This window comes from Drosophila miranda, chromosome XR, assembly GCF_003369915.1.
Source record: "Drosophila miranda strain MSH22 chromosome XR, D.miranda_PacBio2.1, whole genome shotgun sequence".
NCBI lineage: Eukaryota > Metazoa > Arthropoda > Insecta > Diptera > Drosophilidae > Drosophila > Drosophila miranda.
The window spans coordinates 19,877,010-19,893,463 of NC_046674.1; the positions used below are offsets into that span (position 1 = coordinate 19,877,010).

Below are 16,454 nucleotides of genomic sequence, written 5' to 3' on the forward strand. Positions count from 1 at the left end.
TTTTAAACAAAAGCAGTATTGGGTCGTTCACGAACCAGAAATGAACCAAATGAATAAATTCACCCACTTGCAGTGTGCCCAAAGCTTTTGGCGGCTCATCGATGCTGGCGGCAAAAAAGCTATAAAATTGGGCGCCAACTTTCGCACAGAAGGAAATTTATGGGTTTTATATGATCATGGAAGCGATTCTTTTAGGTGATTGGGGAGGGGGTGACAGCCCTGGCTCCGCGAGCATCAAACAAAAAAAAACACATGCTTTACGTTCTTGGTTTTTAATTCCGTAGCTTAACGTACAGAGCTCTGCAACAAGGTAAAAGTCCTTTTTACTCCTGTCCCCTATCCAGCATTCGCTCTTATTTTTTTTAGTGGGTCTTGGCGGCCAGACGCTTGTCGCGCTCCTCCGAAATGCTCAGCTTGACACCCTTGCCCTTTGGCAGGGAGATGTAGGGCTTGCTGCCCTTGCCAATGATGAACACGTTGGTCAAACGGGTGGCAAACACATGACCCTGAGAGTCCTTGATGTGCACAATATCGAAGGATCCGGGATGACGCTCACGGTTGACAACGGTGCCGACACGTCCCAAATTCCTGCCTCCGGTGATCATGCACAGATTGCCTATGGATGGAATTGAAAATACCTCGATTAGTTCTCAACGAAATACGTAAAGCGCGAGTTGAGTTGTAATTGCACGTAAAGTTACTGAAACGGCTGTGGAATGCTCAGATCAGAGACCGTCGTGACAAAAATTGCTTTTGGCTTAGTATTTGAACCACGCAACTTGGAATTTTAGCGCTTTGTGGTCTTCGAACCAGCCAGAGAGGATTTCTGCTCCGTCCAAGGGCGCTTACCCGAATCGAACTTGATGTAGTCGGTGATCTTGCCGGTGGCAATGTCAACCTGCACGGTGTCGTTGGCATGGATGAGAGGATCGGGGTAGCGGATGGTGCGACCGTCGTGTGTGACCAGGAATGGAACACCCTTGGCTCCCAACTGGTTCTTCTTGACCTTGCACAGCTTGTACTGCAAAAGAACATTGAAAAGTACATTTAGTTACTTTCACACGTAGATGGGTTTTCAATTTGAATGTAATTGCACGTAAAAGTTACTGAAATGGCTGCGGAATGCACAGATCAGTGACCGTCGTAACAAAAATTGCTTTGGGCTTCATTTTGAACCAATGAACGTATTGCAAATGACATAAATCGGTCTTCGATAAAGCCAGACATCTTTTCACAAGTTTTTCAACACACCTTGGCCTCCTCAGCGGAGATGCGGTGAATGGTGAAACGTCCCTTCACGTCGTAGACCAGACGGAAGAACTCACCGGTCTTCTCGAGAGTGATGACATCTATAAAAGTGTAGAAGAATATGTTAGCATACAAATCAGTTTGTGGCTATCTCCGGGCAGAACTTACCCATGAAGCCAGCTGGGTAGGTGGGATCGGTGCGAACCTTTCCGTCAACCTTGACCAGACGCTGCATGACAATCTTGGTCACCTCAGCACCGTTCAGGGCGTACTTGAGACGATTTCTCAAGAAGATCAGGAGGGGCAGCGACTCGCGCAGCTTGTGTGGGCCGGTCGACGGACGTGGGGCGAAAGCTCCCCCAAGTTTGTCCAACATCCATGCCTTGGGTGCGGCTAAACGCTTCAAATGCTTCTTAGGGCCACGTGCCTGCAAAACAATTCCCATAAGTTAATACACTAACACTCAATTCCATGGGACTCTGCGATGGGCAGCACAAACAAAATTTCGCTCATTGCATTCGTTTAACTTGCAAATCAGCACCCGGCGATGCTTACCATCTTTACGTTTCAATATATTGTGCGGGCGGTAACTAAAAAAAAAATGTAAAAAAAACTTTGAGCTATGTGTAAATAAATATACTTTGAATGTCGACTTGTAAGTTGAGCCGCTAGAAGCCGCTTTAATACAACCGATTCACTAGGCTTTTATTTCAGCATAACATCACTGTTAATTGGGGTGGCCCATTGGCTGCCCATTTTATTTGTCATTCTACAATAATAAACAGTGATGGCCGAATTATAAGCGAATTATTTTAACACGTACCGTCCGTCTTGCAATACAACAGGAAAAGGAAGAGTAAGCGACAGTGTGACCGCGGACTTATCGATACAAAGTACGGTCTGACCCTCAAAAATATACTGAAATATACCGATGAAAAATATACCATCGACGTAGAGGGGGAAAAAGAGAGCAAGTCCCAACAACAGAGAGCAAATATCCCATTAAACGGCTACCGATAATATCGACTGCTGCGCGACAACTAGAAATTGTTTGAAATTGAATCGGTGCTAAGGATATGAATGCTAATTTAATAAATTGATGAAAAGGAACAGTCAGCGATGTGAAGTCTTTGGAGACTAGAAAATATGAATATGGATACATTTTTCATCATTTATCATCAGCGGAGTTCTTTTAACAGTCCAGAAAAATCGAGGCTATTTTTTTTGTTGTTTACATGTGTTGTATATCACCAATAACAGCGACTTTTGCTTCTTCTTATCGGTGCACAGGGTAGCTTTAGAAAAATATTGGTATTCTTGTGGGCTAAGTATGTCGATAGTATTTTTGGATAGTGTAACCAGAGCAAAACTGCGGGAAAAACTAAAATATATATAAAATAATACTGATTCTTTTTATTTCGGTATTTTGTGTCGAACACAGGGCTTCGTTCGAATTTTATTAAAATACTTCAGATGTTATTCGAAATTTTAGCAAAACTGGCACTAATTTTACAATTGTGTTTATTTCTCAATAGTTAATGCTCTCTCATACACACTCTTCTTGTTTTAGGCATTAATAATTACATTTTGTAAAACCTACTTATAAATTAAACTGGAGGCAACATTACAAATTGCCGAATAGATCTTTTCTTTCTTTTATAAAACCACTTGGGGGCTGCATATCGTGTATGGGTTATTATTATTTTCTTATTTTTTTGTTTGTTTGTTTTTTTTTTTTGTTTGTACATAATACAAATTGTATTCATTTGCTTAATGTTTGCGTGGTTTTATAGTAGCTATCCTGTGTTTAGGCAATGAACTTAAAGGTATGAAATACATTTTCAGAAATACAATGTATACGATCAATGAATGTTGTTTAGTTGGTGTGTATGTAAATGTAGTTTTTAATAATTTTAATGGCTTCGTTCGTCTGTCTGTTCTTTGAGGGCTAAGGAGTTCTTCAACTGCGTGCGTGCATGTGTGTGAGCGGGCGATTGGGTGCAGTGCATCCAGGGGGTGTCTGTGTGTCTGGGCATGGGCAATGCAATTATTTTCGTATAGTCTGTGTGTGGTTCAGTCCAACTTCTTCATGGATTTTAATGCGCGCTCCCGCAATTGTTTCTCCAGATCTTCGTTAATGCCCCCCGGGCCGGTTCCGCCAGCGATCAGGAGCGGCAGTTTTCCGTTGCGCTTTGGCGCCAATCCCGACTGCTCCTCCTCGTCGGTGCTTGCTTGGGAGCTGGAATCCGGGCGGGCCTTTCCGCTGCCGCTCTTCCTCTTATGCTTCTTGTGTTTTTTGCTTTTCTTGCTGTGTTTTTTGTGTTTCTTATGCTTTTTCTTCTTTGACGAGTCCTCAGAGTCGCTGTCGGATGTGTCCGCCGCCTTCTTGGACTTCTTGCGCTTCTTTTTGGGCACATTCTCCTCCTCGGAGTCGCTGACATCTCCGCCCTCAGTTCGTCGTGGTTTCTTATGACTACGCTTGCGACTGCTTCCTGGTCTTGCCTCTACTTCAACGCCCGTAGACTCCTCTGCACTAGATGTAGGGCGCTTGAGTTTCTTCTCCGAGCGCCGTTTGTCCGGCTTCACGGCCGCCACTTTTTGTTGCTGTTGCTGCTGCAACTGCTGCTGCTGCAGCTGCAGCTGCTTTTGTTGCTTCTTCTTTTTCAAATGATCTTCGATGCTCGAGTTGTCATCGTCGCTCTGGTCGCTGCTGCTGGAGCTCTCCGAGCTGCGTTGCGACTTAGACTTCGACTTTGACTTAGCCGACTCCACGGGAGCTGGCAGCTTCTTTTGCTGTGCCTTGCGGCGCGCCGGCTGATCGTCACTGTCATCACTGTCGGCGCTGCTGTCGGAGCTGCTGGTTTGACTCTTGCGGGATTTCTTTGGAACAGCCTTGGATACGGAGACGGCGGCGGTAGCGGCTGATGCAGCGGCCGCCGAACGCTCGTGCGGTTTAAGGAACGGTGATGGAGTGCGGGACAGGCTGGCATAACTGCTGCGTCGTACTGCGGCTGTTGGCTGCTCGATAACCTTGAGCGTTTCTGTATTGGATTTACGCTGCTGGTGCTGCTGCTGCTGCTCCTCGCGACAGAGATCGATAGTATTGACGGCCGGGCCGCTGAACTCCACCGAAGAGCGCTCTGTGGAGAGGCCATGTTTATGTACTATTCCCTTCCCAAAGGGAGCAAACTTTAACGGGGACTTACCAGCAACAGGACTGTCTCGCTTGCGGCTGGGTCGCGGACTGGAGCGGCTGCGGCTTCTCACATGACTGCGACTTTTCTCGTGGCTGCGGCTGTGACTGCGGCCCCGCCTCTCAGCGGGACTGGCACTGCGATGTCGTTGCTGGCGTCCGGCCGGCTCAGCTGAGCTCTCCGACGTGGATCGTCGATTCCTGGCCGGTGGCGGATTGTCCCAGCGATTGACATGACCACCAGGCGAGCCGCGACGTTCCCGAGAATTGGGGCGGCGATCGCGTGATGACCGACGCTGCGGTGAGGAAAAGCGACGCCCTGGCCCGGAATGGGGTGAAAATTTCCGGAAGGGCTGTCCTCCCTGTGAGTCCGATGGGCGATGATCGCGCGTATAGCGGTTCTGGTGCGGGGATTGGCGACGATCAAACCGCCCCATTCCACCGCCACCTCGTCCCCCACCGCCGCCGCCAGGACTGTATCTCGCCTGCCAGTGGATTCGACCGCCGCCACGCATGTTTGGTGAACCACCGCGATGCTGCCACATCTGGCGATGACCACCACCGGCGCCGCCGCCGCCACCGCGTCCACCGCCACGACCTCCTCCACCCCGATAGTGCATCATGGGCGACCGACGGCGGTTATTAAATCTGTTTGTATTGAACGAATAAGTAATGGAAACCATTTTCAATGAAATTTCAAGCGAGCGAGTAGATGAATGACAACTGAATCTCAGACTGATTTGACACTTACCGCCTGGGGGACCGAGAGTATCGCATGGGAGAACGGGAAAGTCGACGGGAACGTGAGCGACGTCTCGAGTTGGAACGCTGGAAACGCCCTCCGCCGCCGCCAACGCCTCCGCCATTGTCCTGACGCATGGGACTGCGGTTACCGCCGCGCGGTGAGAAGCGCCTTCCGCGACGGCCGCCGCCTCCTCCACCACCAAACTGACGTCCGCGATCATTACCACGCTCCATGGAGCTGGCCGAGTCCCCGCGATTATTGCGATATTGACGTTTGTTTTGGACACTGTTCTTGTTGCGACGATGCTCGAACTGATCCTGATTGCGCTCGGGGGACAGAGAAATGCTGCTGGAGCGGCCACGACGTCGGCTGCGTGGCGAGGAGCTGCGAGAGCGTGAGCGCTTGCCGCTGGACCTAGAGCGACTACGGGGGGAACGTGACCTGGAGCGTGAGCGCGACGACTTTTTTCCCTTGGGCTGTACGGGGGACTTGTCCCCTGAGTGACGTCCATTGAGAGCCTTAGCTGGGGGTGGGTCCAAGGAGGATGCCTTCTTGCCAGGGGCCGGCGAGCCAGAGCGCGTCTTCTGGCGAGAGCGGGAACGTGGGCGGCGGCTGGGACGTCGCTCCCTGGAGGCAGGACGGGTGGCCGAGGGTGAGCCGCCGCGTTTGCGAATTCGAGCCGCTGCATTGGCGGCCGCCTCACGGGCGGCACTTGGTACCGAGCCATTGTTGGCTGGCTTGGCCGATCGCGAGCGCGAACGGGAGCGGGACTTGGATTTGCCGCCATTTGGAGATCGATCACGTTGACGGTCCCGCCGGGAATTCCCGCGCGAGGAGCGAGAACGTGAGCGGGATCTGTCGCGCTGGCGTTGCTGTAGCTCCTCCTCGCGCTTGAGTATCTCGTCCTTCTTTTGCTGTATGAACTCAGCCGGGATGCCGGAGTCACTGTCCTGCGCGGAGAGCAGCAGAGCCCAGAGCTCGCCCATAAACTGGCGGGCATTTTTGCCATTGAGGAACCCGGTCATATTTATTTGCATTTTCTTGGGACATGGATACTTTTCCTCTTCCAGCTGGTTATATACAAACTCCACCACAACATCGTCTTCGATGTTGAGTATGTCGGTGATTTTCTTGCTGATCCACGGCCGTAGCACGTCCAGCTTCACCTTGGACATGTCCACGCGCTTGCTCAGACAGTCGCCGAACTTCATTTGTTTCATTAGTTTCTTTTCCTTGTCGCTGAACCGAGTGTCCTGCTGCTGGTTGGTGCCCTAAACGAGGTAAAGAAAGGGCGTTCGAAAAATATGTCTCTTATCGATTGCGTTCAGAGCATCGCATCACACCGAAGACTACACACAATATAGTCTTTGGCATCACACACACACACACATTTCACACCATCTCACTTACCGTGAACATCATCGCTAGACTGTGATTTTGCTGTCTGTTTTCGGGGTTTTCTTTAAACTGCCGCCAATTTGTGGCCCTTCTACTGCATGCACATTTGTTTTGGCAGGCCCACGAGAAAAATTCAATAAAAATATGTAACCCGGCACCACGCAAGACAGTTGTCTATACACACACACACATGCAGCGTCTTTTCGGTGTGTGCGCCCAAGTGTGTGAGTAAGTTTAAGGATGGCCGGGGGATGCGTTGCGCTTAATTGCTTTCGATGGAAAACCAAAGCGGCGAAAAACTTGTGCTCTTCGTTCTTCGCAAATAACACCAATCGCAATTACATACAATCCGTTTTTAATTGTATACGGCTTGTATTTTTTCTTCGCGAAAAAAAAAATATATGCGTGAAAACGGTCTGCACCAGTGGTGGCAGAGGCAGAACAAACCACGGCTGCTATATACATATCAATTAATCGCGAATGGCACTATCGATGTTTGTGTGCGATAAACGGCAGTTTGGTTTCAAGAGTGGTCAGCGAGCGTAAATTTGTTATTGTTGTTGCCAAACCACATTTGAGGAAACAAGAGGCGAAGAAGGCATTCCGACGGTCAGGCGCGCCATTTGTTTACCAAACTTTAGCCCCGAAGCGAGTCTTGAATGTAGCAACTTTATTTGCGGGTCTAATTTATACGTTGCAATTGTCGTTTATTCAAACGCACAGAGTCATTGAGATAGCTAACATAGTCCTATTTTATCTGTTTTTCGTATACATTTTATTTGATGATCGGGAATACTATGTGCCCAAGTGCCTGAGTTTATTATAAATTTTCACTCCCTGCCCATGTTGCTACGAAAATAGAAAGAATATTTTTTTAAATGTAACAGCCGGAAAACCGACGATATCATATGAAACAGGGTTGCATTTGGTATGGCGTCATCGAAAATTCAAATTTAAAAATCATGTAACTAGTCTTGTTTAAAGAGTTTTTGAAAATAATGCAATCAAATCTTATTGAAAATAGTTTTATTTATCGTATACAATTATTTGTTCATTAAAAATGCTGCCTCAACAATCTATCGTGGGCGGCAAACAGAGAATATAGTTAATATTACCCACAAAAATATCCATATTAACATTTCGAAAGGAATGCTTTTATTTAGGGGCTCTAATAATTATAACTATAAACGCATGAATGCATTAATTTAATTTTGTTTAAATGTAAACTTAAGATTAGCATTTGATTATTTTTCGAGCAAAATTGCATTTCAATTTTATACAGCTGAGAGTGTTGAGAAGAAATAGGAGATTAGAAAAAAAAATTAAATAACATTGCAAAATTGATTTCGCTACAAAAAATAATTCCTTGTTTAAGTACATATTAATTTAGCCAGGCAGCCAGCCGCTGCTCAGCTTCGACCCTCGACCAAAACTCGCTCAGTTCTTTTGGTTGCTGTTTGTGTTCCTAGTGGGTGGGCGTAGTACTGGTGGTAGTACGCTCCAACGCCTACGGTATCATGTTGGGCTCCTGGGCGGCGCCCGTCGAGTACTTCGGCTTGCAGACGCATCCGCTCTCCACGAGCACATAGTCCTGGCCGGTTAGCGTCACGGGACCCAGGGGGATGACCAGGAACAGGTAGGGCACATAGGTTTGCGTACACTCGCCGCGAACCACATCACATTCAGAGGACCTGTTGCGGACGAAAGCCAGGGCTAGATATCGGTGATCCTGATCGGCCGGATGGAGCTACTTACTCGCACACTTCGAAGACGACTTGCTGCAGGAGATCGGGGAACTTCTGAACTATGGTGACCGGCTGGCCAGAGGTCAAACTAACGCCATACATGGGTGCCGTGGTGTTGTAGCGCGTCTTGCACAGACGCGCCGGTGTATCGCTCTTGCACTGATGCGCCGGCGAGGCATTCTTCAGGGAACGACCTGCGTAAAAGGAAAGACAAGCCGACAAACAGACGGACAGACAGTCAGACAATCACTGGGTCAATCAATCAATTGTGCGGTCAATCAATTGCGGCCGCACCGTACCGTCATTAGCCTGACCGACTTACCATAACGATTGCTTCCGATAGCCTCATTGTTTACCTCATCGTAGGCCCTCAAAAGTGCACTCGTGGTCACAGCGGGATCCATAGTGGTCGGCAATTTGCTCTGGCGTCCACGTCGCGAATTTCCGTTCCAGTTGGAGAATGTGCGCGCAACGGCCGCACTGCAAATGCAAATGGTAATAGAAATGTTAAGGGGGAATAGTCGAGGTAGAAGAGGCGTTAGAAAAGAAAGTTTTCCGAATGCTATGATCGGCCACTCTGAGCACCGTTAAGTCACCACGTGACTCACTCACCTGGGATATGGCGCATTGTTGGGGCCCAAACAGTCTGGCGAATCCGTCAGCGCATCACCGGATAGGTATTTCAGTCCACGCCCTCCGGCGCATCTGCTGGAAGGCGCATCGTCGCTGCTGCTGTAGCTGGGCCATAACGCCGCATTGGCGCATGTGAGTGCAATACTGATGACGCAGAGCGCCGTTAGGTGCTGCAAATACATACGATATCAATAGGTTATACCCCTGTGATAACGGGCATGCCATGGCACGCCAATGCAAGCGCTGTGTCATGCAAAAACACAGCCCGACCAGGTTGTGGCGTCTCCAGTGTTTGTTGTACAACTTTGCTTGAGGTGTTGTAACATGTTTTATGTTTTGTCGTTGAACCCACGACCCTGACCATGGCTAGCTTCTGACTCTGGGGGGAACTTTTTCAGAGTTCTAAGAACTGGACGTAGAAACGTACGCCACTCCACTCCAGACCGAAAGCCAGTTATAGGAGTTTCTTGACTGCTATGACGGGGAATTGTCGGTGCCCTGAGCTGATGAAAAGTTTCTATTTTCACATACTTGACCCGCTTAGACTCGAAATCCATAAACAAATTAATTAAGCTCATAAATAACCATCTCGTGAAGCCACAACCACAGCCATCGCCCCCGTCCGTACGTGAAAGTAAAAACAAAGAAGAAATTCAAATCGGACAGCTGCCACGATAGAGGGAGAGGGAGAAGGCAGGGCAAGAAGAAATGTTAATACATTTTTCAACCGCACCGCATGTAAAGCTGACTTCTAATATGGTCTGAACTTTTTTTTATTGCCTCTTCTTGCAGTATAGTATTTTTGTTTTTTATTTTATTTGCGCGCGCGCGCTGTGTTTTCTTTCACTTTCTCTGTGCAGATTTTTTGTTGCTGATCAAGTGGCAGGCAGGCAGGCAGGCAGTCAGGCAGGCAGCAGCCGAAAACCAGTTTCGATTGAATTAAAATTGCAGCACAAAAATTTTGCCATTTTTCTCTCTGAGAAAATCGCTGCACGTACGACATGATGCGCAGAAATAATCGGACAGGTCGGACAACGTGCCATCCCATCCCATCCCATCCCATCGGGCCTTTGTCCGATTGTCGATGGAAAAAATACCGTAAATACTCGTAGCTTTTTTAATTGATATAAACATTTAATATTATTTTCCTTTCAGTTATTGTATTGTTTGTGGCCTGGCCTGGTCTGGTCTGGTCTGGTGGGATGGATGGTTTGTTCGCACATTTTCGTAAGAGATGAGATGCCCAACAAACCAAACTTTCTTTTCAGTTTAAGAAATTTGACAAAAAAAACGAAATGTTTGTGGCCTAATGGTCATTGCGTGTTGGTTCGCTGCTGGGAAATGAAAAATGAAAGCGAAATTCTATTATTTAATTCTTTTCACATTCATTACAAGAAATTAATGAACTTGCTTCGTGCCGCCAAAAGGAGAGAGCGGGCGGGCGGGCGGGTGGTCGGTCGGTGGGAAGGCAGTTAGGGAGATCGTGTGACAGGGAGAGAGAGAGAGACACGCGGTACACTCTCACCGCCTGTAGCCCGAGCGTCGTGTCGTGTCGTGTCCGTCTCTCTGTCTCTCTGTCTGCATTTGGCCTTTTGTCAAATTCTGTGTGCTGTAGTTGACTCGTTGGCTCATTAAACAAGCTTTTCTTGCCCATTGTCATTTGGTTTGGTCGTCCGTCCGTCCGTCCGTCTGACTTTCCGTTTTGATGGGATGGCCCTCCACCAACAATTTCGTTTAATAAATGCCCGTGGTGCTCTGGTCTGGTCCGGTCCCCTCTTGATTCGACATTAAGGCAAGACCAAGCCATTGCCATTGCCATTGCCATTTGAACCTGTCACAAGACATTCATCTGAGTACGTACAGAGTATTTTTACTTGGTAATTGCCATCTTGATTGGGTCTCGACGAGACCCTCTCCTCCTAATGAGGCAACTTTCTTAAGTAGCCGCCCGTCTGTCTTCGGGGTTCGTTTGGTTCGTTGAAGTGATTGCGGCGTGACTGTACCAAAAACAAAATATCACAAATAAATGCAAATAATATTTGAGCTGCTTTGAAAAATCAGCAAATCACTCATTAATCAAAAACCCATTGACCATTGACCATTGACGATACGGCGACAGTTTGAGTGTGTGCCGTGCCCCGTCATTAGTTGGGCTTACATAACACGCTCATTCATACCGTTCAACGAAGAGGCAGGGGGGGAGCCAGGCGGCAAGCGGCCGGAGACTTGCACTAAGTGTGGCCGCTAGAAAGAATCAGAACCCAGCCATGCCATATGCCATGGCAAAAAGAGACAAAGCGACGACGAGCAAAACTGTCAAGAGCAGCGCGCCGCTGTTCGTGTATCAGGTGCCGTTATAACGAGGTTAACGACCCACATCTCCATCTCTCTCTCTTAGGCGTCTCAAGTCTCGCTCTTCGTCGGCTCTGGCTCTGGCTCTGCCTCTCTCTCTCTCTCCCTCTAACACACGCACACCGCCAAGCCGTGGCCGGGAGCATGTTTCGGATCGCATAAACAAACATTGGGACTTTGGTAATAAATGAAATTAAACGCTACAATATTATTGGACCACTACACCAAGTGAAAATTGGTTTGGGTTTTGTTTGGGAAAGCACCGACGGATTATTGACAGCTTACAAATAGCCACCAGAAGACTCTGCAACTCTGAGACCGTTGCACGCAATGAGTCTTGAAACTGGTTTTATTGATAAGCGTAGCCTACAGCCCCGGGTCTCGGGTCTCTCGATCTGCCTGCCACCTCCTCTCGCTAGATCCGAGCCGCCCTCCCCGCCCCTGCTGCTGGTCGCTGATCTGATCGTCGCTTGTCTGGCGAGTTCCACATTCTCTCAATGGATGTCAGTGATAATGTATTGTGATTGAAACGAATTGAGAGAGAATTGTTGGCTTTGCTTGACTGACACAATTTCCCAAAGGCCTTTTGTTTGATTGTGGACCAGTTGGTCAGGAAAAGTTGATGAAAAGCTTGGCCAATCCAATCGGGCATACATATCCACTGAAAGCAGGACCACACCACACCACACCCCAGGCATCGGCATCGGTATCGGCTTCCCTGCGGAACATGTTATAGATCGATTGTGATCTCTGTGCTAATGTCGGTTCTCAGCACCGTTCTTTGCGCTTTAGACCCGTTCGTTATTGCTTTTTTCCGTTCCGCGACGAACAACAAAGCTCGGGCCGTGATAACCCCGAAGCGACAAAACTTTCAATGGGTTTTTTTTTTTTCTTCTGGTCTTGTCCGCTATGCAGATCACGTTTTCCCAGACCACAGAGCACAGACCACAACAAAAACAACAGAAAACAGCACTGGAGGGGCCTGGGGCCTGGGGCCAGCGCTAGAAAGAGACAAGAGGCAAGTGCATGGACTCCGACTCCGCTCCGACTCAACTCGATGCCTCTGGCTTCGTTTCATTCCCTCCCCCAATGCGATGACAGCGGCGCTTTCATTTTTGGGCTGCTTGCCACTTCGCATGCGCGACGCGACGTGAGGCGACGCGGCCATTGTCCAGAGAGCGTGGGATGTGGAGGAGGAATGGCGCGTGGAAATGGGGCTAAAAATTTCGCTGACCAAAACTAGAACCGAACCGAAGCATCTCATAATGGCAATCAGACCCAGACCCAGACCCAGGCCGAGGCATCCTCCCCCCCTTAACCCCAACACTTTTACTCATTACGCCCTCAATTGTATTCATATATTTTTGTTTGGAGTTTCACTGGATAATTTGCATCATTATTATCTGGAGGCGACTCGGGAAGTACTGTTAGTTCTTGGCGCTACATTAAGCAGGCAATTAACACAAATTTATGACAATTTTTGGTCCCTCAGTGTTTTTTAAGAGGGGGGAATATTTGACCCAGAAGAAATCTTTTGTTTTTACAGTTTATAATGCCGTTTTGCAAATAGTTATAGCCGCATACGCATACCCGTGGCCGTACCCGTCGTACTGCTGCCTATGATGGCTCTTTAAGGTTGGGTTCTTCTGCCATGCCACTGGCATGCCACTGCCTCAACCAAGAGGTGACACGCATGAATGAGAATCTTTCTACCTGTGCGAGTGAGCACCGGGACCGACCGGCTCTCAGCAACAGAAACGGAGACAACAGCAACAACCCATAAAAAATCAAAGTATGAATATATTTAGCCTACTTTTTATAAAGTATTTTTTGTTGTTGTTATTTTACTTTTGCCCGCGGCAGCAGCAACGCTCAACGGTTAGGGCTCGCTATGGGAATTCGTTTTGAATCATCGTGTGGTGGCAGGGGCTACCGGACAAGATGATTAAATTTCCGACTGACTCGTGCTTGAACCAAGCCAAATGAAATTCTCTCTGGGCCAGAAGATCAGAGGCAAACAGACAGCCAATACGAGAGTGTCTTGGCCAGACAGAAAGACACTCATTAATCGGGGGCACACACCACATCAAATCGGCTCAAAGAAATCAACATAACTCGATCCGATATCCCCAACGAAATAAGATTAAGCGGAGGCGGAGGAGGAGCCGTGTTTTTGCTTTCTACGTTTGCTTCCTTGATTAGCATTTTTGTGGGTCAAGTTCACAGAGAAACAAGACAAGAGATTTGGAAATTCTTTCGGGCTCTATGGGGCAGCAATTCCTGTTGCAGCAAATGCGGTTCCATTTCTCGCGATGGATCGGGTATCCACTCCCAACATTCCGCTGGCTTTCGAGCCAGAGTATGCCATATATCAGCAGGGCTCTCCAGCCCACACGGTTTTCTGGCCAATTTCAGAGCCAGGCTGAAACGTGAGGTGACTGACAACACGAGAATGCTCAGACATCTACTCGTATACGACCGGCCGACAAGAAGCCTAGTAAAAGTTATTTGGCTAAAGCAAATTCATTAAAGATTCGTTAAGGCCGAAAGCAGCAGAAGACCGACACCGAAACCGACTGCAAAAAGAAAGTCAAAGAAAGGTGCTAATTCCATCGAGTGATTGGGCGAGACTTGGCCAAGGAAATAGGTCGAAATGGGCGAATCAAGCCGAACCCGAACCGAACCTGAAGCGAGTCAGAGACTGAATTCCTAAGGAGAACCCAGCCTCGGCCCCAGCCTCGGCCCAACCCAGCTCAAGTCCCATCCCATGCCGTGCCATTCCAGGCACTTAGTGGACCACCGAAGGTGTTGCCTGGCTGTGGGTTGGGCCGACTGCACTCAGTTCGAGAGTACATATATAGAAACCCATATGGTATGGGATGGGTTGGGATGGTGCACACCACACAGCTATATAAGTTTTAATGCCATACTGGTTTCCAAAAGGAACCACCGACCAGCACTGACGGCAACGGCAACGGCGACGGCGACGACTCCAGAGAACAATGCCAAGTTCAAGCAAAATACAAAAAACAACAAAAAAAAAAAAACGTGTAAGAGAGAAGTGTAAGAGATCTTGCAGCTGCTTCTCCTGCTTCTCCTGGTCTGGTGGTGGGCGCTTCTTCAGCTGCAGCTTCAGCCCCAGCCGCAGACTCAGCCTCGTCTTTGGTATTTTCTTTTATTTTTTAGTGCTTATTGGGGTCACTTACTTTGACAGAACTTCTACTAAAGCACCGGTATTCCATTTTGTAGCTGTGTGTGAGTTGTAGGTTTTGTTGGGTGTTGTATTGGGTTATTGGCTGTACTTTTGGGCACTTGTGACTCGGTCTCTTTGCGACTTTATTGGATTGGCTTTGCACACAACACTTCACGAACTATACAGAAACGTATCGTTCTGCCAGCAAGAAACGGAAACCAAAAAAAATACAGACTCTGGGTGTAAGCCTTGCTGCTGCTACTGCTACTGCTACTGCTACCGCCTGGGGTATATTGGTGGTAACACGCGTCTCTGACAACCGGCCAACACGAGCGCTCAACTTGAACTGACGGACCAGGTAACGTTTACCATTCCTTAAGGTGTCGTCTTGGCGACGGCAACGGCAACGGCAGCAGCAGCGGCAGCAGCGACTGCGCCGGCGCAGCTGGCCTGGCCTCTGCCGCTAGCTGGTGGCATCGCATCGCATTGGCATTGGCTTGTCGTAACCTGTTGCCGTCGTACCACCACCAAGTGCTGCTGCTGCTGCTGCCTCTATTCGTGGCAGGGGCGATGGCGGGAGCGGTGGCAGTGGGGGCGGAACTGGAGCTGGGCCACGCAGAGCGCAGTCGCAGTCGCAGTGGCAGCAGCACATGCAAACTATGAATACGCAACAGCAGCAGAGGCAGAGGCAGAGGCACACAAACAATACAATGGAGAGCACAACCGACAGGATTATACTTAGAATTACAGTCATTATGCCAGATTTTGGACTTGGTTCTGACAATTGCTGAAAAGCGATCACAGCAACGGAGCGGAGCCCCTCAACGGTTTAAGGGGATACTCAAGGAAGTCGTCGACACAGTGTTATTGATGCATCAAAAAAGTATGGGGTATGGTCGTATCGATATTGGACATTATCCTATACGGAATGATGGATGCTTCACAGAAGCTGGGATGATCGACTGCCCAGGCCGGGCGAATCGACTCAGAAGGAGTTCCAGGAGCAGCACCGGCCTTACAAACAAGGCGAATTATCAATTTGATTTGACTTTATAATTGATGCGTTCTCCATTAGTTTATTGAGCTCTTTTCCTTTTCTGACATATTTTAATACGATTTCTGACCGTCACAGCTAAAACAGCAGCAGTAGCCGACGCAGAAGAAAAAGATTAACAAAAGCAACAACAGTGCGATGAAGGCTCCTATTGTTTCCAGAGGTCCCACCTTATTAAAGAGTTCATCTTTTAGCATATGTCTCCGTAAATCCATATTTGTGCTGTATTTATTTTGTATATTTTGACAAATGAAATTTAGTTTAATAGCTGCTGAGACTCTAGGGTTCCGTAGCTATATGATGGGCGAGTGACAAGCCTCCATGCGATTCTTTTGAATTGCGGTTATTTCGAGGCCAAAATTTAAATTTAGACGGTTATTAATCGATTATCGATCTAGAATTGCGTATCGGTGTTTTATTGAATTTTCTGCTCGCATTGAGACCCCTTGTACTCTATTGGAGATTATGAATGCGGTTTTCACCTTCATGGAAACCGAAAGCAGCGCGAAATGGCTTAGCTGCTTACACGGGTCTATTGGTAATTGATTGCCGATTAATAATATTACATAATATTCCCACATTCTCCAAATTTCTATCTGTTTCTCTGGCGAACTGTGTGATTTAAATGACGCTTTTCATTATTTTCTTTTGGGAAAGTTATCAAGTGAAGCTATATTAGTTTCAATTTGTGATGGTTATTATCGAAAAAATGAAGAAAAAGCCAAAATGAATGTGCACAGAGCCCACAGAAACTTTCATAGTTGTTGTAACTTTTCTCTTCGGCCGGCCAAATGCGAGACATTTGAAGTCAATTGCCGTCGCGTAGAGGCGTGCAGAAAAAGTACTGGACTGTGCGGTATAAATAAAATAAAATTAATAGCAACAATTGAAAC

The 16,454-nt window shown here is 47.9% G+C and overlaps 3 protein-coding genes and 2 non-coding genes across 5 annotated transcripts; all 5 read right to left on the minus strand.

Annotated features, from left to right (window-relative positions):
* Positions 1 to 256: 256 nt before the first annotated feature.
* LOC108151982 (40S ribosomal protein S4) lies at positions 257 to 2,141 on the minus strand. The gene is made up of 6 exons (XM_017280946.2): positions 2,072 to 2,141; positions 1,804 to 1,838; positions 1,417 to 1,675; positions 1,252 to 1,349; positions 850 to 1,021; positions 257 to 616 (listed from the first exon to the last, which is right to left on the minus strand). Exons 2-6 carry the CDS (start codon positions 1,804 to 1,806, stop codon positions 363 to 365), a joined length of 786 nt encoding a protein of 261 aa, XP_017136435.1. The 5' UTR covers positions 1,807 to 1,838; positions 2,072 to 2,141; the 3' UTR covers positions 257 to 362.
* On the minus strand, positions 678 to 820 carry LOC117186864. The gene has a single exon (XR_004471737.1). It is a non-coding gene; the product is annotated as a small nucleolar RNA psi28S-3327 (small nucleolar RNA).
* Positions 1,083 to 1,226, minus strand: LOC117186863. The gene has a single exon (XR_004471736.1). It is a non-coding gene; the product is annotated as a small nucleolar RNA psi28S-3327 (small nucleolar RNA).
* A 610-nt stretch (positions 2,142 to 2,751) lies between the features above and the next one.
* On the minus strand, positions 2,752 to 7,032 carry LOC108151979 (serine/arginine repetitive matrix protein 1). The gene is made up of 4 exons (XM_017280944.2): positions 6,597 to 7,032; positions 5,193 to 6,457; positions 4,455 to 5,089; positions 2,752 to 4,388 (listed from the first exon to the last, which is right to left on the minus strand). The coding sequence occupies exons 1-4, from the start codon at positions 6,606 to 6,608 to the stop codon at positions 3,322 to 3,324; spliced, it is 2,979 nt and encodes a 992-aa protein (XP_017136433.1). The 5' UTR covers positions 6,609 to 7,032; the 3' UTR covers positions 2,752 to 3,321.
* A 684-nt stretch (positions 7,033 to 7,716) lies between these two features.
* LOC108153520 lies at positions 7,717 to 14,861 on the minus strand. Its single transcript, XM_017283578.2, has 5 exons — positions 14,521 to 14,861; positions 8,942 to 9,132; positions 8,652 to 8,809; positions 8,340 to 8,523; positions 7,717 to 8,275 (listed from the first exon to the last, which is right to left on the minus strand). Exons 1-5 carry the CDS (start codon positions 14,554 to 14,556, stop codon positions 8,092 to 8,094), a joined length of 753 nt encoding a protein of 250 aa, XP_017139067.1. The 5' UTR covers positions 14,557 to 14,861; the 3' UTR covers positions 7,717 to 8,091.
* Positions 14,862 to 16,454: the final 1,593 nt, after the last annotated feature.